Source organism: Scomber japonicus, chromosome 19 (assembly GCF_027409825.1).
Source record: "Scomber japonicus isolate fScoJap1 chromosome 19, fScoJap1.pri, whole genome shotgun sequence".
Classification (NCBI taxonomy): Eukaryota; Metazoa; Chordata; class Actinopteri; order Scombriformes; family Scombridae; genus Scomber; species Scomber japonicus.
Genome location: NC_070596.1, coordinates 9,866,515 through 9,893,066, shown reverse-complemented (window position 1 = coordinate 9,893,066; position 26,552 = coordinate 9,866,515). Strand labels below are relative to the sequence as shown.

The 26,552-nt window shown below is 40.0% G+C and overlaps 2 protein-coding genes across 2 annotated transcripts; both read left to right on the top strand.

Annotated features, from left to right (window-relative positions):
* Positions 1-1,115: 1,115 nt before the first annotated feature.
* On the top strand, positions 1,116-5,798 carry stoml2 (stomatin (EPB72)-like 2). The gene is made up of 10 exons (XM_053339915.1): positions 1,116-1,253; positions 2,140-2,292; positions 2,440-2,539; positions 2,690-2,748; positions 2,877-2,978; positions 3,088-3,222; positions 3,701-3,845; positions 4,049-4,128; positions 4,238-4,366; positions 4,474-5,798. The coding sequence occupies exons 1-10, from the start codon at positions 1,209-1,211 to the stop codon at positions 4,573-4,575; spliced, it is 1,050 nt and encodes a 349-aa protein (XP_053195890.1). The 5' UTR covers positions 1,116-1,208; the 3' UTR covers positions 4,576-5,798.
* Positions 5,799-7,288: 1,490 nt separating this feature from the next.
* On the top strand, positions 7,289-17,610 carry pigo (phosphatidylinositol glycan anchor biosynthesis, class O). The gene is made up of 11 exons (XM_053339950.1): positions 7,289-7,468; positions 7,745-8,223; positions 9,112-9,255; positions 9,620-9,743; positions 10,129-10,288; positions 12,181-12,363; positions 12,553-14,149; positions 14,263-14,466; positions 14,811-14,995; positions 15,215-15,285; positions 15,876-17,610. The coding sequence occupies exons 2-11, from the start codon at positions 7,746-7,748 to the stop codon at positions 16,003-16,005; spliced, it is 3,276 nt and encodes a 1,091-aa protein (XP_053195925.1). The 5' UTR covers positions 7,289-7,468; position 7,745; the 3' UTR covers positions 16,006-17,610.
* The last annotated feature ends 8,942 nt before the right edge of the window (positions 17,611-26,552 follow it).

Here is a 26,552-nt window from a genome sequence, read left to right as displayed (position 1 = left end):
CTGTAGCATTGCTGCAACCTTTACTATGATTTGAGTCTTTAAAACTATTGGTTTTATTATTTTAAACTTTAGTTACTGCCATTAGTTATATAATATTAGCCATTGCTTTATTGATTTGGCAAAGTGTCAAAGTCAGGTCAGGTTTATTAACCCCTTTATCCCTAATGAGCTTTACAGAAAAGGAGCCCACGCAGTCATAATCAATCAATCTACAACAAAAATAGAATGCATTTCTATTTATTCTAATTTCTTGCTATTCCCTATCCAGCTGGTTATCGCCACCGTTTGACATCAACCCCTTGAGTTTTGCGGCTGAACATACTTATACTTACACTCACACTACATACACTCCATCCAAGTGTGACTTTTGAACAGTCAGTTTTCATGCAAGGACCCAAACAATATCAGCTAAGAGTTAAATACATTTGAGTATGGTCTTTCTGCAGGGAGCTACAATTGTAGGAGAACTAAACCAAACTCAACAGCACCACCCTGTGTGTTTAGTGAGTCAATGCATTGAATCAAATGGATGGGATGGATTTAAAATCAAGAGACAGAATCAGTTTTATTGGTCAAGTATGTTAACACAAACAAGGAATTTGACTCTGATTTCTAATGGCTCTCAGTGTATGTACACCACAGTGTTCTCCAATATACAGAGCAGAGGGACATACAGCCAAACCAAGACAACAAGCTCACCAAAGAAAAGTAAACATAAATATAGCATAGGCTATGACGACTGCACAAGATAGAAGCAGAAAAAATACATGCACATAGAAATGACAAATTGAGAAAGCAAACATCCTTATATACAGTATACGAGATACATATATTCTACAGTATAGAATATTCTCAATGCAGTAATCAACCCCAGGTTAAAACAAATATACAAATATAAACACATATAAAATCACAGCAAGGTGAACATTTTGAATTATTGTTATTATTAGTAGTACTAGTAGTAGCAGTAGCAGTAGTAGTAGTAGTAGTAGTAGTAGTAGTACTGCTGGTAGTAGTAGTAGTAGTAGTAGCGGAACCACCTTGTGGTCCTTATTTCCCTCACTGGCGGAGCTTCTCAGCGTTGCACCAATGATGTAACTTTCATTTCCTGATCGGCAAGGGTCACTCACATGAGTGTAGAGTTTTAGTAGCTGGTGTCCCGTTTGTGGAGCTGAATCTACTCAGTTCGGTCAGTCAGCTGTGTGTAAATGATGCTGCGGACACTGGTTCGGGCCGGCGGGACGCTCCTGCAGGTAAATCGAACTGTTACATCATGTGCGGCTCGTTAGCTCGTGTCAACCTGCTGAAATAGAGAGACTTTGTTTCACGTCATTCAGCGTGCATCGGTGTGTTAATAATCCACGATCTGTCACTCTTCATCCTGTCACAAGTGTCACTGAATCTGTACCAACTAATAGAAAACTAATATGGGGTAGGAAATGTACTTTTAGGCCTTTAACGTGACAAAGATGAATGACTGACCGGGTTGGAAGCTTCTATGCTTCTTGTTACGTGAGATACAGGGTTCCCACGGTCATGGAAACCCTGGTCATTGAATTTTAAATTTGATTTTCAAGGTCAGGGATAGTGATGAAATTAAGTAAAATCATTGAAAGTTATGGGAAAGTATTGGAATGTAACCCTCCTAATGTGTTAAGAGAGGAGTGTACACCTTTAGTGATCACATGTCAAATTTGACCAGTGTTTCATCATTCATCAACAAGCACTAAAAACATAATCCAGCAACATGTATTATCTGCTAAGTGACATACCTTTCATCCCATAATGTATATACTTTGATTTATCTATGTTAGTCAGTGAACTAATGTACAAATAGTTTAGCTTAAAATAGGCATAATTTATCAGTGTTATTGCTTATAATCAACAGAACAGGCAAATAAGACCATGAGAGACAAGTCTGTTGTATTATGGGTCAAAATTGATTGTGTATACTCTCCTATGAAAAAAGCTTTAACTTCAATAACAACACTTATTTTGGTTACTCACACAACAAGTGTCATCTCCACGAACATTCACTCGCTATTTAGCATAGATCAGTAATCTTCAGATAATCAGAAACTGATTGATAGATGCCATCTGTTTACTGATCATTTTTGTTATACTTCTGTGTCTTTGCAGCAAAGCCAGCGGACAGCGCCAAGGTTGTGGGTGACACCAGCGCAGCAGCGATGGGCGTCCAGCCTGCCTATGAACACTGTGGTCCTGTTTGTGCCCCAACAGGAAGCCTGGGTGGTGGAGAGGATGGGTCGCTTCCACCGGATCTTAGAACCGGTAATCATCCATTTGTTTTTAATAGGTTTCCAAAAAAACAACAAAAACATGATTACTAGAAGAATTTCAAAAAATACCCAGTCCTAGTGTAAGAGTCAAAATATATAGGAAGATGCTGTTAGTGTCTAACCTATTTCCTTCTTTCAGGGTTTAAACTTCCTCATACCCTTACTTGACCGAATTCGCTACGTGCAAAGTCTCAAAGAGATTGTCATTGATGTCCCAGAGCAGTCTGCAGTGTCTTTAGGTGAGCAACAGTGCTTTCCATTACTGGTGGATGGATGAGTATGGACACAATTTCTCTTTGGGGATCATTGATCATTTTTATGATGAATATGTTGAGCCTGTGTGACACAATTGAATAAAAATAATCAAATCTCCTTGTTTTTTGTTACAGATAATGTAACACTGCAGATCGATGGAGTGCTTTATTTAAGGATCCTAGATCCTTTTAAGGTAAGCTGGCAAAAATTAGATCTGCTTTTTATAATAGGATTGTCCATTCCATTTTTATGTTATATGTTATGCTCGGATCATTGTGTTATGAATGCATTTCTCATCTTTTAATAACCATTTGTTCCTAGGCTAGTTATGGTGTGGAGGATCCAGAATATGCCGTCACACAGCTGGCACAGACCACCATGCGTTCTGAACTGGGCAAACTCACTCTGGACAAAGTGTTCAGGGTAAATACACACTACTGCTGTGGCTTACATCATTCTATATATTCCTGTAATAAATAATGCCTGATTTCAATTTTTTGTTTAACTTTCAAAAAAAAAAAATACTTTCAAGGAAAGGGAGTCCCTTAATTCCAACATTGTCCACGCCATCAACCAAGCTGCAGATGATTGGGGTATCCGTTGTCTCCGTTATGAAATCAAAGACATCCATGTTCCACCTCGTGTCAAAGAGTCCATGCAGATGCAGGTGGGGTTAATATGTTGACTATGTGAAACAGTGAAAGGGATTAAAATATATGCTGGAGGCGAGGCTGGAAGAAAGCCTCCTTACTGCAAATACAACTTTTTTCACAGGACTTAACTTTTTTTTTATTGAAGCCATTTCTTTCTCTTCCTTTTTTTTCTATTTTTTGACTTCCCCACTGCTCTGGGCAGATGATAGAAACTAACTTACCACATTTTTTTTTCTCATTCATTTAACTGAGTTTTCTGTTTTTATCAGTAAGTGCATTTAAGGGGTTCTAAACTCATTTTAATGCCTTCAGCAACTAATGCAATTCTGTAAATCAGAGTCTGGCAGAAATATAGTGTTTTTATACTGCTGGCTCAGGAACTTTTGTTATTTAAAGTTCACAAAGCTGCTCTAAAAATTCAACTTTTTACTAGTGAGGCATTTTATAGAGACGCATTAATCACAGCAAACTTTTTTTATCACTGTGTTGTAGGTGGAGGCCGAGCGTAAGAAGAGAGCCACGGTGCTGGAGTCTGAAGGGACGAGGGAATCGGCCATTAACGTAGCCGAGGGTCGTAAACAAGCTCAGATCCTTGCCTCGGAGGGTGAAAAAGCAGAGCGGATCAATCAAGCGGCTGGTAGGTGCATTTACAGACCCGATTCAGCTGTTTTTATTCTCTAGTTTTTGTACAGCTACTGTGCTCGGAGGGATAGCTCGTGTATGCTCCAATATCTGCTGCTTTAATAAAGTTTTAAGTTGAGGTTGTGGGGCTAACAACAATTGAAATACTGCTGATTACACAAGCTATACATCACTAATACATGACTGTGTTCCCTCCAGGTGAGGCCCAAGCAGTCCTAGTCAAAGCTGAGGCAAAATCCAAGGCCATCCGTCTGCTATCAGATGCTCTGACTGAACAGGTGAACAGTTATTTAGATTTTTTTTAATGGGATAACCCTGACAGTCTTATTTCTGAAAGCTAGAGTGAACGTTTTTGGTTAATTTTAATATTTTTTTGTGCCAATTCAGAATGGAAACGCGGCAGCTTCGCTAAGTGTAGCCGAACAGTACGTGGCTGCTTTCTCCAAACTTGCCAAAGAGTCCAACACCATCCTTCTGCCCTCTAACTCTGGTGACATTAGCGGCATGGTCACACAGGTATGTTCATGTATTGATGTCAGTTTTTTTAGACTCCAGATTAAGTCAATTGTTGCTTTTGTCGTCTTCATTCATCGTGTTTTCCCCTCCCCCTCCCCCTCCCTCAGGCCATGACCATTTACAGCACGCTGGCCAAGACGAGCCCAAAAGTGGAAGCTGTGGAGGAGAAGAGCGAAGAGTCTGCGAACCACTCGGCACCATCTCAATAACAGGGGGGAGGGGGCGGACGGGGGGAGGTGTAGTCCGTGGATGAACTCAAAGCAGTAAATGACACCGAAGCGGGAGAAGCGGTTTGTTTCATACGAGTAGTTACGGGCCTCCGAGGCATCGCTGCGAGGTCCGAAGCTCACACACACACATCTGCTGGCAGGACAGAAGCAACAGCTGCCAACTTCTAAACTCATGGGATATCTTTGCCAAGGAGTACTGGCAAAGAGGATTTCTAATCTTCACTGACTATTGTTTTATGTTGGTCAGTTTATTGTCAGGTTAGGAAATGAACACCAGCCTCCAGCCAAATATACTCATACCAGTGACTTTGGTAGGCTGACAGAATGAAGTTTATATAGAATAAACCCTGGATGTTGGTGCAGTATCATTTCTTAGTTACTCCCAGAAATACATAAACCCCCTAAATGGAATTGGATGTATAGAGTTTGAAAAGTTTGACTGAAAAATGTGATTGTGTACGATGTTTTTCTCCTTTTTGCGACCTCTTTTCGTTCCGTTTTTTGGTTCTGTTAGCTCAGGTTTACCATCTGCTTTGATACGGCTTGTTTACAGAAATGAGAGGCAATTCTTCAGCATCGTTGGGACCAGCAACTTGAAGCTGCTACACGTGATATCTGGCTGGAGGCCTCAGCGTGGTGGAAAGTTTCCCAAAGTGTAGTAAAATTGACAGTTTGGCTCATGATATATATTCAAATAATATAGTGTCTCCATTTTTAAAAAGTGAAACCGATAGTTACTTGAGAACAATTTTTAAGAATTCAGAAGTATTTCCTTCTCTGATAGTATACAAAGTCAGTGTGCCTGTCCTCTTCATGTTTGTATTTGCCTCTTATGTCTTATGGGATATATTTATTAGATGTGATGGATTTCTGTAAAGAAAGGTCACTGATGCTGACAAGTTTATGGAAAATAATGCACCGTTGAAACCAGCACATCTTGCTGTGTGTCATTTTAGACTCTCACAAGAGACTTTAGATTAAGGTTTAAGTGTGGTGGGGGTATTATGAAGCACTTGTTTAAAAATACACAATCATGTTGCTAAGATGGTACAGAAGACAAACTAGTGGACGTCTTTAACTGTAATGTTTGGAATATGTGTTGATGAAGGAGAACTCACAGTATGATTTGGATAATTCACCTCCATGTTTTAGTTCAGGGGTTCAGCAATGATAAGTTAGAATAAAATAAATAAAATTGTTTCAGTAAATCTGTGTTTGAATTGTTTTATATGAAAACGTGGTGCAAGGATTTTAAATCTGTAGTAGTATGACACAAAGCGGTTGGGTTAATCCCAGGAAGAATGAATGGGAGGGACATTCAGTACTGTTGAAAGTCATAACATCATTGGACAGTTCAAAAATTCCCCAAATGTAGTAAAAAAGATTTTTAGAAACTGTTCATGAATAAAATGGATGAATTAATTTATCACAAGACACCTGCTTCTCTCTACAAGATTAAATTTAAAAGAATGGTTTACTGAAGTAGAGAGAGTGAGGCATCTTGATTTTGTCCTCTTTGTTATATGTGTGAGTTGTTCCCTTTACTCTGTCTTACAGACAGTATGGACCCAGTTCACATTGTATTTAATTGCATATCTCAGTTAATGGATTTCATAAACAATAATAAACTTTTTTTGATGTACTTTTCAAAAAGAAGTGCTTCACAGAAATAAAAAGAGAAAATACTCAGTGTAATTACAGATAAGAATAGGTTCTATGCAATCAAATAGAAATTAGATACAATAAAAGAATAAAACAAAAAGAAAACAAGAAAAAGCTATTTCATTAAAACACATATTTTTTAAGAATTTTGTTAGAGGACACTGAGGTAGCTGGTCCAATTACCAATATAATGTATAGCGACATAATAAATTAATAAGAAAATATAGTTCTGCAAAGTCATGTTAATACTACTATATGTACTAAATATAGGCTACTTTGTTCACTAATTAATTAATTCATTATTTTGTATTTTTTATAGACAAAAAAACAAACAAACAAAAAACATTTTATATGTACAAAACATACAAAACCATATATCTTCTGGGTACATAAAACAAATACATAGAAAAGTACATTTAAATCTAAAGAAATGTACATACAACTATAAATTAAAAGCTAGGGGGATGGGGATTTATATAAAGAATTTTAACATAGCACAATGTGTTACAGTTTTGGTTTCAGGTAGGATTGATTTGAATGAATGTTTCTCATTGCTAAATGCAATAAAGTGTGGTTTCTTACCTGTAAATTTTCATTTATGGATATGGAATTTGGCCATTGTAATAAGAGTTATTGTGTACAAATGAGAATTTTTCTATGTATTATTTTCCATGAGACTAAACAATACATTCTTCCAAATCAATAAAAAATTTCATCAATATTTGAAAAAATACAATCACAAAGGGCAATGCTAAAATAAATGTACAATAGTTTCTGGACATTAGTAACACAAACTACAACTCACATGAATGTCTGTCTTAAATCTAAAAGATTTTGTTTAGTCGAATACACTTTATGAATGTTAAGTTAAGAGTTAAAATTACATTTCCTCAACTTTATTGGTGTTTTTTTGTATTTATGTAGCAACCAACCAGTGCCTGCAAGTCAAATTTCAGGGTTTAAATTTATTCCACACCTGGTGTCACGTAGATAACCGTCCTCCGTGAACTTCCGCCGGGTTCACTGCACGCTGGAGTTCCTGGCTGTCACCAGCTATCTAATCTCATTGTACCGGAGTCCCAATGAAGGTGAGCGTGGTGTCGCGTCATTCTCTGTTTACCTGAGACACCTGTGCCCCCTGTGTTCTTAACACACACACATTAACGTCCGCCCTCCGGCCGAGAGAGGACGAAAACCCGCCTGCTACAAGGTCAGTGATAATAGCTAGGCGAGCTAGCCGCGGCTAACAGCGTTAAATGTCTCCTCCGCTTAACGTAAAGCTAGTTAACATTTAGTAGTAGCTGTCGCGTCTGAACATTGTGTGCCGTGTTGTTGAGTTTAAGTGGAGCTTGAACTTGCCTTCAGCTGAAACGTTGTCAGGGTTAGCATCTCCTAGTAGCTGTCACTCTTGACTCTTTTTCCCCTTGGTGTGAACCAGGTGCTTAAATGTGACCTGTGTTGCGTTTATGTGTGTATTTGTGTGTAGGATGAAGAGGCTCCCAGTGCTGTCCCTGCTCCTCTGGGTATGTGCGGTGTACTCTGTGGGTATCTACCTGTTTGTGGGTGGATTCTTGCTAGTGAGGCTGGAGGTGAACAGGACAAGCACCTGTAGAGACGTGCTGCAGCCCGGAGAGGAGCCGGGGGACTTCTGCGGCGTCCAGCCACGGTTCCGCCGGGCTGTTCTCCTCATCATCGACGCCCTGAAGATTGACTTCGCCCGCTTTGACCCCAACAACACGGAGCCCCGACCTTATGAGAACAAGCTGCCCGTGCTGGAGGAAACAGCCTCAACCAGGCCCTCCCATGGCCGCCTGTACCCCTTTCGTGCTGACCCGCCTACTACCACCATGCAGAGGATCAAGGGCTTCACCACTGGATCCTTGCCCACCTTTGTGGATGTGGGTAATAACTTTGCATCCAGTGCCATTTTGGAGGACAACCTCATCCACCAGTTTGGGCAAGAAGGTGAGTAGTAATACAGGGATGTAAGAAGTGGCATAACAGTACCGTCCAGCACACACCACCCACAGTAATAGAATAAAATAAAATATTAAAATAGAAAAAGTTGTTGTGCAATAATCGTATCTAATAAAATGACAGCAGCGAGCTACATAACATAGTTATCATTATTGTGAAATGATTTTAAAAAGCATAATATGATAAAAATAAAATAAGAGTACAATTATGGTGTGTTTAATGTGCAACAGAAACATCATTATAATTGTTAATTGTACAGAGCAATAATGATTATATAGTAAATATATATCTGCAGTTTAAGTCCCATATTTTTGGTACATCACATTATCTGCAGGAGAAGAAGAAAGAGGAAAATATGCCTCCAAAATGAATTACAATAGGAGACAGGTTGTCTGATCAGCTACCAAAGGGACAATATCTTCTGTGGCATCATTGATTAGGAAGTAGTCAGAAGTGTTTGAATGTACTTAAAGAGCAGTTTTGAACCGGACTGTATTTTGGCTGCCAGAGTGCAGAGCAGAACAGGGTTTAAAGTATGTGTAAAAAGTGAAGAACAGACCCCTGCTTCACCATATTGAGAATATATCTGTCATGACACTGGCGCAAATATATTACTAAAAGACTTCTATAACATTGAATTATTATCACTTCTGGTCGTTACAAAGTTCCGGAATTGGAAAAAGTCTTAAAGCATGGACGAGTAAGATAACTATAATTTATGAGATGTTGGTCAGATACATTCATCTCACATTTATGTTACTTGTAGAAAAAAAAGAAATCTAGACAGTAATATTCACATCATGCTTAAACACACCTGAAAATCCTCAAAAGACACATATGTCTTTGTTCATTCAAAATGTGTTGTCCCCCTCACAGGCAAACGAGTGGTGTTCATGGGCGATGACACTTGGGAGAGTCTTTTCCCTAAGAAATTTTACCGCTCTCTGCCCTTCCCTTCTTTCAATGTCAAGGATCTGCACACTGTGGACAATGGGATCCTCCAGCACCTCTACACAACCAGTATGTATTTTGTTCATATGTATTTACTGTGAGCTCACAGTGTATAGTATGCAGGAAAGGAACATCTAACTCCTAGTAGTACCCTTCTTTAAGACCATAAGCATCATAAAGCAGTGAAAACGTAATACATTGCCAGGAGACATTTTCATATGTCACATCTGAGAAATCAAAACCATCAAATTCTTAAAATCTCACTGTCAAACTTTATCTTTTTTATGTTTGAAATGTACTTCAACATTCAATGAATCAATTACTAAAGTAGTTGCAGATACATTTTCTGTCCTTTGATTAATCATTTGATCATGGTTGCGTTGTGTACGCGCTTCATGTCTCTCTGTCTGTCACTTGTTGTTGGTTTTGACAGTGGTGGGGGATGATTGGGATGTCCTGGTTGCTCATTTCCTCGGGGTGGATCACTGTGGCCACAGGTTTGGTCCTGATCACCCAGCCATGGCTGACAAGCTCACCCAGATGGACGGAGTCATCAGGTCAGACAACAGCCCAGCTGCTACCAGCTTGTTTGACAGCATCCTCAGCTGCAGTCATTATCATGTGGTGTCTCAGTGCACCTGTAGTACTGTACTGATATGTCATGTAACTTACTATAATAACACAGATTCTGTAAAATGCTGTTCTAGACAGTCATGGACAGGAAGGAAGTATGACTTTCAAGAACAAATTATATCAAAATAATACATATTCAGAAATTTAAAAAAATATTAAAAAGTTAGGCTTTGCTGCAATGTTTATATTAAATTTCACCCTCAAAAATTTGAAAATTAAAATCCGATCTGCATTTGGGTAATCATATATTTCTTATGGAAATGGACAGGAACTCTACTGAACCCCTCTGCCCATGTTCCTCACTTTCAGGTCTGTGATTGACCGTCTACAGAATGATACCCTCTTGGTGGTCATGGGAGATCATGGGATGACCGACACTGGAGATCATGGTGGAGAAAGTCAGAAAGAAACCGATGCTGCCATCTTCCTCTACAGCCCTTCCCCTCTTTTTCCCGGACCCCCGTCGCAGGTCAGTAGAGTAGCTGCCTTTTCACACTCAGTTTTTACATGAAATCATGAATACTAATAGGGAACTACTGAGTGTCAAGAAAGGCCTTTGTGTATTTTTAACTAGGTTATATTGTGGAAAGGTGAGAGGAAAGGTTTATCAGCAAAAACAAATCTTTGGCTGTTTATGTTGAACATAAACCTGCAGCATTAGTCTAGTTTGACATTTCTCCATGAGGATGTATTTTAGATATTTAATGATGGTTAATGATAAATCTTTACAACAGTTATTTCAGCTTCCATAACCTTTTTATTACAACCTTCATCACCTTTCATACTAATCAAAATGAATCACAGGTCTGCTTAAAGTAGCTATAATCAATATTTTCGTAATAAAAATGTATGACTAATGACAATGTGTAGCTCATCGCTCTCCAACAAAGAGTGATAATGATTCTGCAGCTCTCCTCGACTTTATGGAGCTTCACATTGAGTTTCAGCTCATTTTTTTGCTATCCAGCTGCAACGTTACTGATTTGGTTCACTCTCACTGCTCTCAGTGTTATTTTCAGCCACAGCTGGCAGCTGTTTTCAGGGGAAGACCTCTCAAAATCCACTACCTGCCTAGCACTAAACAGCAAACAGACACAGTAGTGGAAAATTTAGTAGGTAAAAGCCAAATATTGCTCATTGTTGCCCTGTAATTGCGGGATGTGTAAATAAGCAACTGTTGGCTAACATGTTCATTATATCAACTTAATAAGAACAACAACATGAAATAATTATACTAAAACAAACTAAGGTCTTTGCACAGTTAGAACAGGAAATGTGATGTTAGTGTGACAATCATCAAAATGTGAAAGATCCCACATTCCTGTTATCAGTTCACTAGGTATAAATGCAACAGAGAACAAGAGATAAACACACGGTAGAAGGAAACTCTTGGACCTTTTGATAGAACAGAACATACTGTCAAACAACAGGAGTGTATCAATTCAGTCTATGAACAAGCTGATAAGAAACCAGCTGTAATTGGATACATCAGGGATTTTAAATTCTTTGAACTGTTTCAATTAGTTTTGTGTGTTTTCATCAAATACATCTTCTACATTTTTATCTATCCAATTCAGCATAGTGTTTGCTATATTACGACTGTGTAACATCAAACAATTCCGAGCATGCACATTTCTGTTCATGGTCGGCTGTGCCTTTCCCTGAATCCGCAAAATTGATGCTGGCAGGTGGTCCCTGCCTTTAAAGGGGTAAAGCACTAAAGTAGTGAGCTTTGCCGCTCATTTCTATAATTGCAGTGTAATTGGAGCGTTGCATAACACATTGTGGTAAACCGCCAGTTAAACGACTGCACAGAAAATACCCCCACTGCAAGAATATTAGACATGATGCTCTATTAGACAGTGAGACACCGTCCTCTTTGGTAATCAGTTGTATTTCAATACCAGTAAACAACCATCAATCTCACGGAGTGTCATTTATTCATAATCATTTGGGAAATAACTGCAATTAAGATGCTCAAAAATCACCGGTTAGTCTGTGGTAGCTCTCTCTGTGCTGGTTACTATGGTAAGTAATTATCAGAGTGTTTTCTAATTAAAAGAGAATTCTGTTGTGTAACCATATTTTTGTGCATCAGCCCACTTAAGCCGAGCAGTTTCAGATAAGACATTAATCTTAAATAAGCACCCAGCCTCAGAGCAGCTCCACATTTTATTACTTTAAGGTTAATGCTCGTCTTCAGTTATTTCTATGTTGTAGAAAAAAAACACACATCAGGTACAACTGTGTCCCAGAGAGAGAGAGAGAGACAGGTGTTTTGTCTTATTCCTCTCCTTACAATTCCTGGTTACATATTGAAATGGCAGTAACGCAACAATTTTTGTGTCCTCACATTTGTAGCGTGAACCAGACGTGGTGCCCCAGACCGACCTGGTGCCCACCTTGGCTCTGCTGCTGGGAGTTCCCATCCCGTACAGCAGTGTGGGGCAGGTGCTCTTGCCTTTATTCCCTCCTCACGGGCAGAAGGAAGGTGTAGTTGGAGGTCTCAGCCAGCTGGAGGCGCTGTGGATCAACGCAAAACAGGTAGGTCCCTTAGTGAGCAGTTCACTTCCACTTGTCATTTAGAATATCTTCATGCAGCCAAAAAAAAAAAAGACTTTAAAATGTAATACCCTGGAGCATGTTCAGTTGTCTACTATGTGTGTGTGTATGTGTGTGTTTGTGTATTTCATTTTTTGTGTGTTAGTGATGTGATCGTTCTGTTTTCTGAAGGTCAACCGTTTTCTGGAAACATACTCGGGCATGGCAAAAGATATCCCACCAGAGAACCTCTCTCAACTGAAGCATGAATTCGCCCACCTCTCCTCTGAGTACCTCTCCTCAATTAGAGAGGGTCGGCCACCCTCCCCAGAACTGGCCTCCTTGCTGCAGGCTTACCTCACCTCTGTCAGAGACACCTGTCGAGCTACCTGGGCCCGATTCAACCCACTTAAGATGGCAGCAGGTTTAGCTGTCTTGGCGCTGGCCTGCCTGGTGTGTTTCATCCTGTCCGAGCTGTCATCTGTGCTAATCATGGAGAGCGGTCCCGGACTGAAGGTCCCGGTTGCGGCGGCGCTAACGGGGGGCTGTTGTGTGGCTGCCTGTCAGCTGTTCACACAGGGTTACATCGAGTTGGCGTGGTGTTTGGCAGCTGCTGCCTTGAGCTCTGAACTTCTCTTCTTAAGGAGGGCTCATCAATTTAGGACATCTGTTGTGGCTAAGAACGGAACTAAAGCTCCAAAGTCTGCTAGCTGGCTGACACCAAGTCGCCTCCTCACCCCCCCTCTCTTGGTGCTCCTCCTCCGCTGTGCCTCTCTGCTCTCTGATAGCTATGTGATTGCCGAGGGCCGCGTAGTCACCTTTCTCGTGTTCTCTCTGGGTCTCTATATTCCCTTCCATCTGAACTGGGATGGCCTGCTTCTTCCCCCAAGCCATGACCCTCTGAAGCCTGCTGGACTGCTGCCCTCACCCGTCTTGTCCCCATCAACTGTAAGAAAAGAAAGCAGCACGCTCCTAACCTGCGTAGGATTCCTGGTCGGCAGCCTCTACCTCTCCCTTAATTTCCACGGCTGTCGAGAAGAGCAGGGCTCCTGCCAGCCCTCGCCGTTCCTCTCTCCTCTTTCTCGGATGCAGAACAGTCAGCTGAAGAACCTCCACTACATCCTCTCCGTCTTCTCCCTGGCCTTGTGGACGTATCTGTTGCGACGGTGTCTCCGCCACTACGGTAACCTCAACTCCTCAGGCGGGACAGTGTTCACGGCCCGCTTCATCCTCCCACTGCTGTCTGTGTGCCTGGGGCTGCACTGGGCTGTGAGCGCCACTCCTGAGGACAGCTTCAGGAATCTGGGCCAGCTGATCAGCCTGGCCCAGCTGGCCCTCCCCAGGGCTGCCTTCTGTCTCCTGGGACTGGGGCTGTTCCTGATCTGGCTAGACCCTCTCACTGTGTTTGTGAAGACAAGGGCCGCAGCTTTAGCCAGGGGCTCCTCTCTACCCCCACCCCGCTACCGAGCCAGCACCGGCATAAGCCCCCAAGCGGAGCTGCACCACCTCATCCCTCAGCTCTACCAGCGCATGCGTCGTTCCCTGGATGACGGAGAGCTGAGTGGGGGCGGCGAGGTTGACAGCAGGCCTGCAGTGGAGGCCTATGGACTAGGAACAGTCTACTCTGCCCCTTTGCTCCTGTTCTGCGGCCTGCTGGGACTAGGTCTACTGCTGCTGCACCCAGAGGGCATGGCTCTGTCTTTTCTCCTGCTGCTGCTAGAAATGGGAGCTGTGTTGTACATTCACGCTTCTTCCACCACCCTCAGTGGCCTGAATGGAACATATCCTGGTGAGATACTCTGAATCACACACTTTTCTTCTCTGCTGTGTTTGTCTCTTCTTGAGTCATTACATTTGGTTACCTTGGAGATTGCTCACATCACTTCTTGCTGTTTCCCTCAGGTGGCTTTAACGTGCCCTGGACTCCCGTTGTGCTGTGGTCCCTGGCTGCCACCCAGTTCTTCCATGCCACAGGTCACCTGCCCACCTTCCCATCCATCCAGTGGGGTGCTGCCTTCGTGGGATTCCCTGATGGACACACAGGCACCGTACTGCCCGCCTCACTGGTTACCCTCAACACCTTTGCCTCACACATCCTATTTGCAGGTAGTGATCCTACTTGAGAGTGAAGCAGTTATCGAGTTTAATATGATCTTTTTTTTTAATATGAAAAAAAACATGATTCTTCAGGTAAATTACTACTGCTGCATCTGCAAAAGTAAAATTAGGTACAATATAAACAAAGAATGAGAATATACAATAAGCTATAGAAAAAGACCTAAAACTACTAAATACCCCTTTCAGTGAAGCTTGGCTGGTAAAGCAGATATTTGTCAGGCCATATATTTTCTTTTTAACGCCAAATTAGTTGCACGTAAGAATAAAAAGGAAACAGATTTTTAAAATGCTAGAAATGAAATGGTGAACCCCGCATGTCTCATTGTTTTCAGTGGGTTGTCCATTGCTGCTCTTCTGGCCCCTGGTGTGTGAAGTACGTGGGAGCAAGGGAGGAAGAGCCTGTGGGGAAGAAGGAGAGGATGCTGTAATGGAGATGAGACTGAGAGAAAACCCCCAGCAGTTCAGCTCTGCTCTCCTACAACTCTCAACACGCTACCTCTTTATTCTTGGAGCACAGGTATGTACAGATTCTTACACTGAAGTCTAAAAGTTATCAAGTGTTGAGTTGGTCACAAAACTAAACTACCACCAAACTAGCTTAGAAATGTATGAGCCAGGATTATGTCCACTTTTAGTGTGATGATCAGTTTGTTTTTTAGTTCTTGGGCTCAGTTCCACATTTTGAATGGGTATCCGTATCGCATCACTCCACTCAGCATCTGTGCTGTTTTCACAGGTCTTTGCTTCAGTCTGTGCAGCTGCTATCCTCAGGAGACACCTAATGGTGTGGAAGGTTTTCGCACCCAAGTAAGTGCCTGAATGGATTTTCCAGCTCATGGTAATTTACTGACAGTAAAGGCTTTTGAGGATATGGACACGGTATAACTTCTAACCATTTACTCTGGTCACTGAATGCACATTAGTGAATGTAAGGCCTGCCACCCATTTATCTTTAAGAAGAAATTCCTGTCTTATATTCAATTATTATAGCATGAAATGTAGTTTCCTATGATATGCCATCAAATTATCATGTCTCCCTATAAAAGGTTAATATGGTTACTTATTTTTTAAGTGTTGCTCACAAGAAAACATTAAGTGACCTGATAAATTAATATATTCAATGGTGTTTTCATTAAAAAAAATTAATACTTCATTCAGTTTTAACAAAACAGTATTTGTTTTTTTTCCATGGAGTTGCATTTTATGATCAGCATTATGTGGAATTTTATTATACAGTTGGCACATACTATGTTATCATAATGTGTAGTAATATTGCACAGATTTCTGGTTTGAAAAGGTCGCTAAACTTGAATTTGAGATAAATATTGAAACCAGCAAGTTGGAACTGTTTGTAATGGTGATACACATTTTCAGAGTCCTGTGTTTTCTCCCTGCAGGTTAATGTTCGAGGCCTCAGGGTTCCTGGTGAGCAGCATGTTTCTGCTGATCGGGGTCACATTAGTGCTGAGAGTAGATGTGGCTGTTGGCCGCTGGTTTAAGAGACTCATCCCCGATGCATCCAGGTAGCAACGGTGCTGCTGCTACTGCTGCTGCTTTACCACCACAGCCCACCAGAGCTCACTGTGCCACAGAGTAAATGGACATGGTGGTCACTGTAATGTTTTTTATACAAACATTGCCATTCGTGTCTAACATATGGACTCTCACAAACATGTCAAATGAGGTTGCCTCGTAACTCTATTGAGGGCTAAAGTATACATTAGTGATACTGAGGCCCATCTTTCAGCCAGAGGGACTTAAGCACGTCAAATCTCGGACTGAGTGAACTCTGAGCACTGGACTTTTTTATACAGTGATTTTTGGCGATAAGCTTGTAAACACCCTCCTACAGTTATTGAGGTTAAAGCCTCTGAGGCCCAGATTGTATGTGGTTAAAGAGGAAACAACGGTTTCTGAATGTCTCTCCCCTAAACTCCTGTTTTCTGACTTGTGGATGAAAACTTCCAATCTCTCCAAGCCAGACAGTCTTGCAAGTGGTTCATAGTGCAGCAGTCAAAAATCTTTATACAAAAAAAAAAAAAACACAGCCACATGCCTGTCACAGCCGCCTCAGCTTTTTAAAAAATTGGCCTTAAATATGTGACGATTTTGTAACACTTCATTACTGAGGCTGAAATATACGTATTGTATGTGACAGAAAGGCTGATTCTCAAGTCTTGAGTTGTTAAAAGAAACAGCAAAAATATCAATTAAAGAAATTTACCTGGTGGAACGGACAGTTAAATTTACACCTGAGCCATTTAGCTGACCCTTTTCCACAGTGATTTACAATTAGTGTACAGGTAAAAGTTCTATCACCTGATGTCTGGAGCTAGTGTATTATCAATTCAAAAGCGGGTCTGCTCCATTTGCTGAAATCCATCCAAGTGCATTACAGCATGTCTGTCATCTAAGTGTCTGCTGGACAAAGTTTTTTTGTTTTGTTTTGTTTTTCTTCCATTTTTCTATGTTTTTCTATTTTCAAGATGTTGAAATAACCAGTTGTGTCTGGTTACTGCCAATTCATAGAGTATTACTGTGCAGTTAGTTTTTGTCTTTTTTTACAGTTTGGGGTACTTAATCTGCCATGGTCTTTTATTTTTTTTAGGGTTTTGATTCTTAACTCTAATGCCTATTTATAATTAAGATTTTATTAATCACTGAGTTTTCTAATCTGAAATGAAACTTTTGTCTTAATTAGATCTCATACACCTTTTCCCAGGAATAGGTGCCTACCTTTTAACAAATGCCTTTTAGTTGTGTATGATGTCATTAAGTTAATATGGTCATTAAATCCAGGACCTCCACAAACACTGTTAGTTAATTTATTTCTGCAGGACGTCCGAGTCAGATCTGTTACTGTGCCGCAGCTGTAGTCAGCAGCTGAAGCTCATTAGCTAATACATGATATTGAAGAGATGTTGAGCTCAGGTTGAATTAGCTACACTAGTACTGCATTCCTCAGGCTGCTGAACGGGAGTGATGGGTCATTTAGAAAGGCTGCTGTAGTGACGTCAGCCCAAGTGATGGTTTGGCGTGGTTGTATGATGACAACACATTTGTTTCTGTTTTAAAAAATGAAGAAAAAAAATGAAGGTTTAATATATAAATAACTAAAATGATTTTACATTCTGTAACTGTAATAAAAGTTTTTTTACACGATGTTGTTGCTCTTGCAATTATTTGGATTCAAGGTTGAAGAATATTTAGATTCCACTCAATTTATTCACAGTTTTACTTATGATTCTGCATCCATATTTCACCCTCTAGTTTATGTATTGTTGCTGTGCAAACTATATATATGGTGCATAAAAGTTGTATTTAATGTTTTGTTTATCGATCTAAAGAGTTGATGGAAGGGATGGGTGCTACCATAAGTTTATACTGCCCATCAGTTAAAGTGATTCATTCATTATTTACTGGGTCTTTCCACATTTCCAGTTCCCATAATGCTTTAAGCTGTTGAAAGTATCACTTGCACACATTAGCAAAGTTTTCTGTGCTTCCATCTAATTCCTTTTTTTTTACAACAGAAGGGTTTTTTGGTTTCACATATACCTTTTTAAGAGGTTTTTTTCCCCCTCCTTTTTTGATTTTTTTGTTTATATCTCAGATGAACTGGACAGGGTCGAATATTCCCTGATCAGATGGTGCTGAAGTTAAACTCAAAGGGCATTAAGTTATTTATGATTTGATCGATGTTCACGAGTGAGCGAGGAATTGCTTGGCATCAACAGACTAGCATCAACCACGGCTGGCACAGCTTATGTGTACCATAAAAGAGGCAGAAATGAAAGAAAATCACATCACAATAGAATGTGGAAAATTGAAAAGTATGCCTTGAAAGCCAGAAATCTAAATGCCTACGAAGGTAATAACCAAGTTATTGCTATTGATCAAAAGTTCTTTCAACCCCTTTGGTAGTGTATTGAGTTCTTTTTTGTTTGTGCTATGGTCACCTGAAAACTCTTTACTTTTTCTCAAACTTTTACCCTGTGGATGTGAGCAGCACATTTTTAATAAGATCAAGATAAATGATTAATGATATCTGCAAATAAGCATTCATTTATTTTAGCATTATTTATTAAAAGAAAAACTATGAAATGTTTTCTAACTAATGTGACCAATTTTCTATGGAAGGAAATTCATGGAGAGAAGGTATGACTGCAATGCAACAATGTATATTCCAGACACCACAACATAAGCTCCCTGTGGGTTACAATTCTTGCAAAATACTGTGACAATGTAATTATACTGCAAGAATTCCCAATGCTAAGGCTTTCACAGATTGACTGAAACAGGTCAGTGGTTCATTGAATAGGCTATGTGATGTTTGAGTTGTATGTTTATGAATACAAAACTCCCCCCAGGATGTTTTCATAGCCTACGTGTAGCCGTGTGATGTATTTGGATATGACATTGACGTAAAGAACTGGCCTTCATATACCAGTAAGGGGTCCTAGCCATAAAAACATCACTCCACTTTGAAAACGCTACATGATGATGATGATGATTATGACCGTGGTGCCGTCGTATTGCCAAGCTTTCATTCAAAGCATCAGTACTTCTCTAATTGCTCATCATTATCAGATGAACAGCTCTTTGGACAACAATCCCTGCATTTCAGCTTGCATCAACTATTAAAGTCAGACCAATTTTTATTATGGGGATGGAACATGATGTGGCTGCCCTCTGATGTTTGTGCTCAGAGTTTGGCAAGAATGACTTGATCTGTCCACAGGGGATCCGACATGAAATTGTTTTGATGATAATTGTCATCACTTTATGTAGATCCAGTGAGAATAAAAAAAAGTACTTTGAGTCTAGGCAGCTGAAAAATGGCAGTTAGAGTAGCTGGGGTCAGGGGTGGATTGGCCATTGGGAGATTTTTCCCGGTGGGCCGATCAATTAATGGGCCGATGGCTGACCGTTTTTATTTTTTATTTGTTCATTTAGTTTTTGCTGCGCCTTGCCATGGTAACTTTCCAGAGACATGCACTGGCTCACAGAGCTCCGCTGCAGCCTGCAGACACAGCAGAGGCCCATTGGCTTGTCTGTCTAAAGAATACCTGGCCCAATGGCCCTATGATAGGCTACAGAGGCCCAGGTGTCCCACCCACGCATGTTCTAGACCCCCACCCGTTCAATCACCTTTAATGACAAGCAGTCATGATGAGAGAGCGAGTGGGACAAACAACAACACACCAGCACATGAAAAACAAAGCGAGGATTACAAAATGGAAAATACGGGTAAAAAGCGAAAAGGCGGAGCTGAAAAACGGAGAAAAGAAAAGAAAAGCTCTCGCGACCGACGCTGCTAAGAGCAAAAATCCTGCTCCCATGGTGGTGCAGCAGCAGGTTGAGGAAGACTCTCCACCATGTGGAAATGGTGATACAGTCTTAAGCAGGTGTGATCCTGCCAGCATGGTGTGGATAAACACTCATTAAATGTTCAGAACGGTTACTAACTGTCTATGAACTTTACTTAACATAATAAATAACAAACTCTGCATAGTGTGGTGTGTTACAACTAGACCTAAATCTAGTTATATAAAGTATTGGAAAATAATAACCATATTCATATACTATCCTGATTCATTGATTAGTTGATTTTATTAACCACTTACTACTATTTTCATCAAAGGATGCCACATAATTACAAATCTGCAAGCTTACCACTCAACTCACATGTTGCAATGTGATGTGGTTTGAGCATATTGCTATTTTCACAATTTTTGATCATTTCTACCTATAATGACTTCCCCCAAATCAGGTCACTAGAGTTAAAGTGTTTTAAGTGTCAACATGCACCTTTCTTTGTGCCCACAGTCCAATGTGTTCATGAAGGACATTGATCTAACTACATAACACATATGTAGTCTATGATGCTTGACATATTGTTTTCAGTCAGTTTATGGTTTATTGCTCGTTAAACAGTTTCACATGATACAGTTAAAACTAATTCAAGTCTCCAGAACATAAGAGATATTGTTCAGTATACTACTGTTATTAAGGGCTTGTGTGTTTAAATGTACATCAACGCGAGTTGGCACAGTATCTGCGCATGGATTGTAGTGGGCCAGTCTGGACCAGTCCAGGCCTGGCTGGGGTACAAGTGAAAAACCTACTTCATAAAAAAATTGAATTAAACCTTTAATAATAAGGTTTCTCTTTTTCTTACAGAAAATATGTTGAGCTTGCTATATTATCTATTGTGTCAAACCTTCAGCTTCATAAAGTAAACTAAAGCTGTCAAAATAATGTAATGGTGTAGAAAGTACATTTCCCTCTGACATGTAGTGAAGTAGTACTAGTACCTCGAAATAGTACTTAAGTACAGTGCTTCAGTACTTTGTTATTTTCCACAACTAGCTAATGTTAGCTAATATTAGCAAACTTCAGATATATTATTGACATCATAGAGTCCATTCACTCACTTAAAACTCTTCTCTACTTTTACACTAGGCCATATTTCAACTAAAAGCTGTTAAGCTAAAGTTAGTTATAGTCATACAACGTGGAAATACTCAAGTCAGCCATTATGTTATGCTTGTACTATAAATGTCCTTTAGTTTCGTCCAACCTACTAATCAGTCCTTTTTTATGTTGAAATCATTGTAAATGTTTTTTTTCTAACAGGACAACTAATTTAGCTTCATTCTCATGGCAGTCACATTTCCTTCTCAAACTAAATCACATAATTGATCTTTGGATACACAGGCACCACATAAATATCTGTCTCCACTCCCGGTTATCACTTTCTCAGAATAGTAATTGCATTAGAGGAGAAGAGCACATGATTGATGTTACTGTTCTCATCTTAAATTATTTTAATGGTGGGCACAAACAGGCAATGGAGGATTTTATGCAATTTAATTTTAATTTTAATTTTGATTGTGTGTTAAAAAACAGAAATGCAGTTTATTTTCTGTGAAGACTAATAGCTGTCTGCTAGGTCTCGTTACATCTTATTTGCTCAGATATGGATTATACAGATAGGAAAAAAAGTGATAATTTATTGGGTAATTAATAAACATGTTTGAAGTCATTAAAACACCACACTGTACACATATAGGGACTAATGTAATCACAGAGTAATCTCTCCAGTAATCTGCAAGATGAAAGTAGCATCTAACATCACTCATTTTGCACTTTCATTGCTTTTACTACATACCCTGTCTTCCATCTCCATCCTTGGGCAATTAAGTTTTGCACTTTTACATTCAAATGTTGCATAAAATACATAAGTCACTGTAATTCTTTTTCCAGTCATGTTTACCTGCATGTCTCAAATCTTTTATTTCCCCCAGGTGTAGATTTTTTCCTACCAAAAAGAAGTGACTGAAAGCAGTTTTGAGAGAGTGATCCAGGATGAAAGAGAATACACAATGGGTGTAAAGCATGCAGGTCGCTTTAAACCAGCCACCCTGTTTCTGCTGAGGAATGTTTATCAGTTGCACAAGATAATGTATGCAGTACTCGTTCAACGTTTTGTTTGATGGTTTGATCTTGTCTTCAAAAAAGACAAGAATAGAATTCAAAAAAGGAAAGAAAAACAGTTCTGGCAATTCAGTTAGCAGTTTTGGAGAAATCTTGACTTCAAATGCTTTCCATCTCAATAATATTACAGTTTACCCCACTGTGTAAAAACATCCTTTAAAAAGAGACATTTTACTCAGGGATATGTATTTTTAAATGGGTAATGTCTTTTTCTAGTCTGACCTCATGATCATAAGAAGAAAAATAGTACATTTAAATTAATACCAGATAATTTGTGGTCACGGATGCTTTTGAAAATAGTACATTCTAAGTGTGTATGGGTTATGTATGAATACTGGTATTTCTGAAGCTGATGACACCACAGGGAGAGTTACTGTAGTGTCAGCTGACTTGCCAGCGGGCCCCAGATTCTCATGAAAGGAACATCTTCAAAGTGAAAGGTGCTTCTGAAAGGATCGGATACAATACAGCAGGAAACGCACAGTGAGGGCAGCAGGTTAGATAATGTACTACAAAAAGATATCATCCTGGAAGCTCTAATTAACCCAAACCTCAACCTTAACCTCAGCCTAATTATAGCCTTAACCCTAAAATCAGGTCATACTGTAACCTTTAAACACACACACACACACACACACACACACACACACACACACACACACACACATGCTTGAAAACTAACTACACTAATGAATTGGTTTCTAAAAAATGACGTATTATAGAAGAATATTTCACATAACATATAGTAAGCAATTTTTTTTTTTTACCTACACACTACATTTATCTGGATGATGCTTTTGTCCAAAGCTACTGAATATTCCCTTGCACAGTAATGGGATTCAGTGTCCTGTGAAGGGACAAGAAAAGGATAGAACTGGAATGAACAGAATGAATGGATGAACTGTTCTACTGCCTGAGCTACAGCCAGAGAGATAGAATCTTTCATGCTTACCTCCAAGGTGAAATAATTGTACATCTTTGGGTAGTTATAGCAATACAAAAAATGTTCAATAATATAAATATATATAATTGCATATGAGCAAAAAAGTACGAAAGCTTTGTACATAAGGGCATGCCATTAGCAATAAAAGGGTCTAACACTCACACATTGGTTCCCCTGTACTTACACATGCACAATGATATGCAGGCACGTTAAAAGCCTTGACATTAAAAAACAAATCGGTATCTGACATTCAGAAAGAATTAAAGTGAATGCTTGAAGGGTTATATAGCAGTAGACTGAGACCTGGCCAATCAGCGGGGTCACAGCAACGACACACTCAAACAACAGTAAGACAAGCACACAGGAGTTGTGAGAGACAATCTGTTTGCACACGACTGCACTTCTGTTGTGTTGTGCTGTCGGTAAGAGCTGCATCAGTGAGCTGTATCAGAACCAAGGAGAGATTGCTTTTCAAAATGATATTCATGTACATCCAGAGGGAAACAATTTCTTGCTTGAATGCTCTGAGACACAGATAATTATACCCCATAAAAATATGACAGCTGGACAATCAAAGTTCTTAAAGACAGGTTTATGAACCTCCGAAAAATATGTCATACCTGAAATCTACTATATGGGAGTAAATGTGTGTGTGTGTGTGTGTGTGTGTGTGTGTGTGTGTGTGTGTGTGTGTGTGTGTGTGTGTGTGTGTGTGTGTGTGTGTGTGTGTGTGTGTGTGTGTGTGTGTGTGTGTGTGTGTGTGTGTGTGTGTGTGTGTGTGTGTGTGTGTGTGTGTGTGTGTGTTTAACAGTTTATCTCACTTTGGAAAGACATTGTCCAAAGTCAAGTTTATCTTTGTAGCTGAATAGTAAATGTGGAAACCCAGGGGAGGTGGTGGCAAGATTCACAATAAAATAGGAGACTCAGACTGATGACATGAAACAAAGTGAATCCTTTGATAAAAAGGATTCAGGGGAAAGGAGAGGGGGTTGAACCTAAACTGAAGATTCCTCCCATCTGGGGTCTATGGCTTTTAGCCTTTTCTCCACAAAGAGTTGCTCCATTGTCTGCGGGCACAACATAGCAACAACAGTGAGCCTTTCTACCATCCATTATCACCCACTTTTCCCTGAGTGTTAATGGAGATCTGTTTTCCTATGGGAGAGGGAAAGAGACCAGGTGAGCCACAATAGTTCCAGAATATCTAACATAGTTACTGTAGATTGTGTTAGGTTAGAACAATGTAGACTCATTTGAAGTGATGATCCTCTTAACAGCCTGTTGGTAGAAGTCAAAGGGATGTTGCCTGATTGCTGTATAATCGGACAGTGCTAAATACAAGTGTAAACAACCTTCAAGATGCTTTGTGATCCAATCACTCAAACTACTTGCTGAAATGGGCTGGGACCACACAGCTTTTGTAAATGTTAATTCATCCCCCAAGCAAGGACGTTACAGGAAAATATGTCATCAATGTAGGACATGGCAGTTGTTTTGGTAAAAGCGTGCCAGTGGCTGAAAAAAGGAGCATAGATATACATGGTTGGAGTAATCTGAACAGTAAGTACATGTATATTACATATTTTATTAGCTCTTAGCTCTTTAGTCCGCACTAAAAACAAATCTGGTGCTTGTCTGACATGATATCTGTGTGCAGGGTCCTTTGACCTTCTGGTAGAAGTGACACAGGCAGCAATGAAATCTGGATACATGGTCAGCTCAAGATGCAGAATAGAGACAGGTTTAAACAGCAATGTGTCTCGGCTGTCCATCTGTGATTGGATCACTCGGGATGCATGTTAATGCCAGGTATAAATAGGGCCAATGACTCACAATGCTGCTTGGATGAGGGATGCCTCTCCTAATTACCTGATGGGCTGCAGGTGTGACCAGACGGACCATGCTGCTTGGAAGCCAGCTTAGTGAATTCCTCCCCTGATTACCTGATGGGCTGTAGGTGTGACCAGTGTCATGTCCTAGTGGCTATAATAAATATCCTCTAACCTGAACTTGGGGATGTGTCCCCTGTGCTAGAAAATCCTCTTTTCCCCTAAAATTGTACATAAGGAACTTACTGAAGGAAGCAAAGAAAAAATATATCCCCTCCCCTCCCTTCAGAAGGCATGTGGTAGAATGTGAGATTTTGGTCATTAAAATACATTTATTAGAAAGTTTTTGTAGGAAGAAATATAGAAAAAATACAAGAATTGGATCATAATACAAGAATAGGATTACACAAATGCTAAATTGAGGCTGAGATTGAACTGCGTCTGTTAGATTTGTAAACAGGTAACTAACAAAGTTGCTGTTTACCAGATAAAAAGGTGGTGTGATGTCTGCTGCCCCAAAGTAGCCCAAAAAAAGGACTATTATTGCAGGTAGAGCATGACTATGCTAATGCTTTATCTGCAGGGAAGAGCAATCAGCTTCATGGAAGCCAACACAAGGAGCCAAAGACTGGAGTTGGAAGCTCAGCTGTGTGGAGCTGAGATGATGTTACAGATGGCAAACACAGATGGGCTGAAACACTATTATACCCGTACTGTGTTTGCCCATTTGGCACCAAACACAAGGTCACTGGCAGCCACTTGAAAATGAACAACAAAGAGGTTCTCCTCCACAGTGGTGAAAACCTCTGCCATTCAGGCATCAAGGGGGCCCTGCAAAATACTGTAGCTCCCACTTACTGTCTCCAAATCTGACATGTTCCCACCTCTCTCTTTAGTCAATTGTCTGGTCTTTCCTACACACATCTTGTGCATTTCTCTATTATGTTCATAGTGATCATGCATTTTCCTCTAAATTGTAAAGTACCTCGCTAAAAAAGGATTTTCCCAGGAGGATGATATCGTTTTGAACTGGAACAAACATAAATATAACAAAAACAGACACAGTAGACAAAGGGTTTAAGACTGGGCGAGTGGTTGTGTTTCAATCCCTGGAGCAGAAAATGGCTGGTAGGCGTTGGAAGTGTGAAAGAGAGGTACTGGCTCTGATAAGATAGGTAATCTCATCCAACATTTTTGTATAAACATGAAAGAGGATTTCATCGCTGCTTTTAAGAGCTGGTAAAAAGGTTTCTGTGCTTGTGGGAGACCTTAGCTTGTCTCAAGTCCATGATCTATTTTTTTTAAAAGGTCACATATCTGAAAATATCTATGAAGAGCTCAGGAGCCAGAGAGATGATTTTACTTCACTGGTTGGCATTACGGTGAACCTAGTGATTTTCTATCGATCCTCCTGAGAACAAAAAAGTCAGTTTGCTGAGGCTTGAACGTAGGTGTTCATTAGTAGATCTGTAGTAGTGATATCTTAAAACATTAAAACAGTTAAGAAAAATAAGGTCTGTGCTGATTATCAATGCAACACATTTCTGGACTTATGAGAATTGGCTTTAAAACTGATTTTTGTTTCTGCACCTCTTATAGTTGCCTTGGGTTTTACAAATCTGACTGAAAAAACATTATGCAGCACATTTAGCTCTCCTGTGGTGCACTTAGTATTCCACATAACCAAAAAGTTAATTTTAAACTTGACTTACTTATGAGCAAGGTTAGGTTTATTCCATAAGCATATAATATATTCAGTATCCTGGGGCTACTACAAACACTCATGCTGGCCTGACAATCCT

What these genes read in the sequence shown, in the direction of transcription:
- pigo (XM_053339950.1), top strand. Translation starts at nt 7,746, where the DNA reads ATGAAGAGGCTCCCAGTGCTGTCCCTGCTCCTCTGGGTATGTGCGGTG. An exon ending in CCAGCACCTCTACACAACCA is followed by an intron (nt 9,256 to 9,619) that starts GTATGTATTTTG and finishes TGGTTTTGACAG; the next exon opens with TGGTGGGGGATGATTGGGAT. An exon ending in TGTGGATCAACGCAAAACAG is followed by an intron (nt 12,364 to 12,552) that starts GTAGGTCCCTTA and finishes TGTTTTCTGAAG; the next exon opens with GTCAACCGTTTTCTGGAAAC.
- stoml2 (XM_053339915.1), top strand. Translation starts at nt 1,209, where the DNA reads ATGATGCTGCGGACACTGGTTCGGGCCGGCGGGACGCTCCTGCAG. An exon ending in TCCACCGGATCTTAGAACCG is followed by an intron (nt 2,293 to 2,439) that starts GTAATCATCCAT and finishes TCCTTCTTTCAG; the next exon opens with GGTTTAAACTTCCTCATACC. An exon ending in CAGATGCTCTGACTGAACAG is followed by an intron (nt 4,129 to 4,237) that starts GTGAACAGTTAT and finishes GTGCCAATTCAG; the next exon opens with AATGGAAACGCGGCAGCTTC.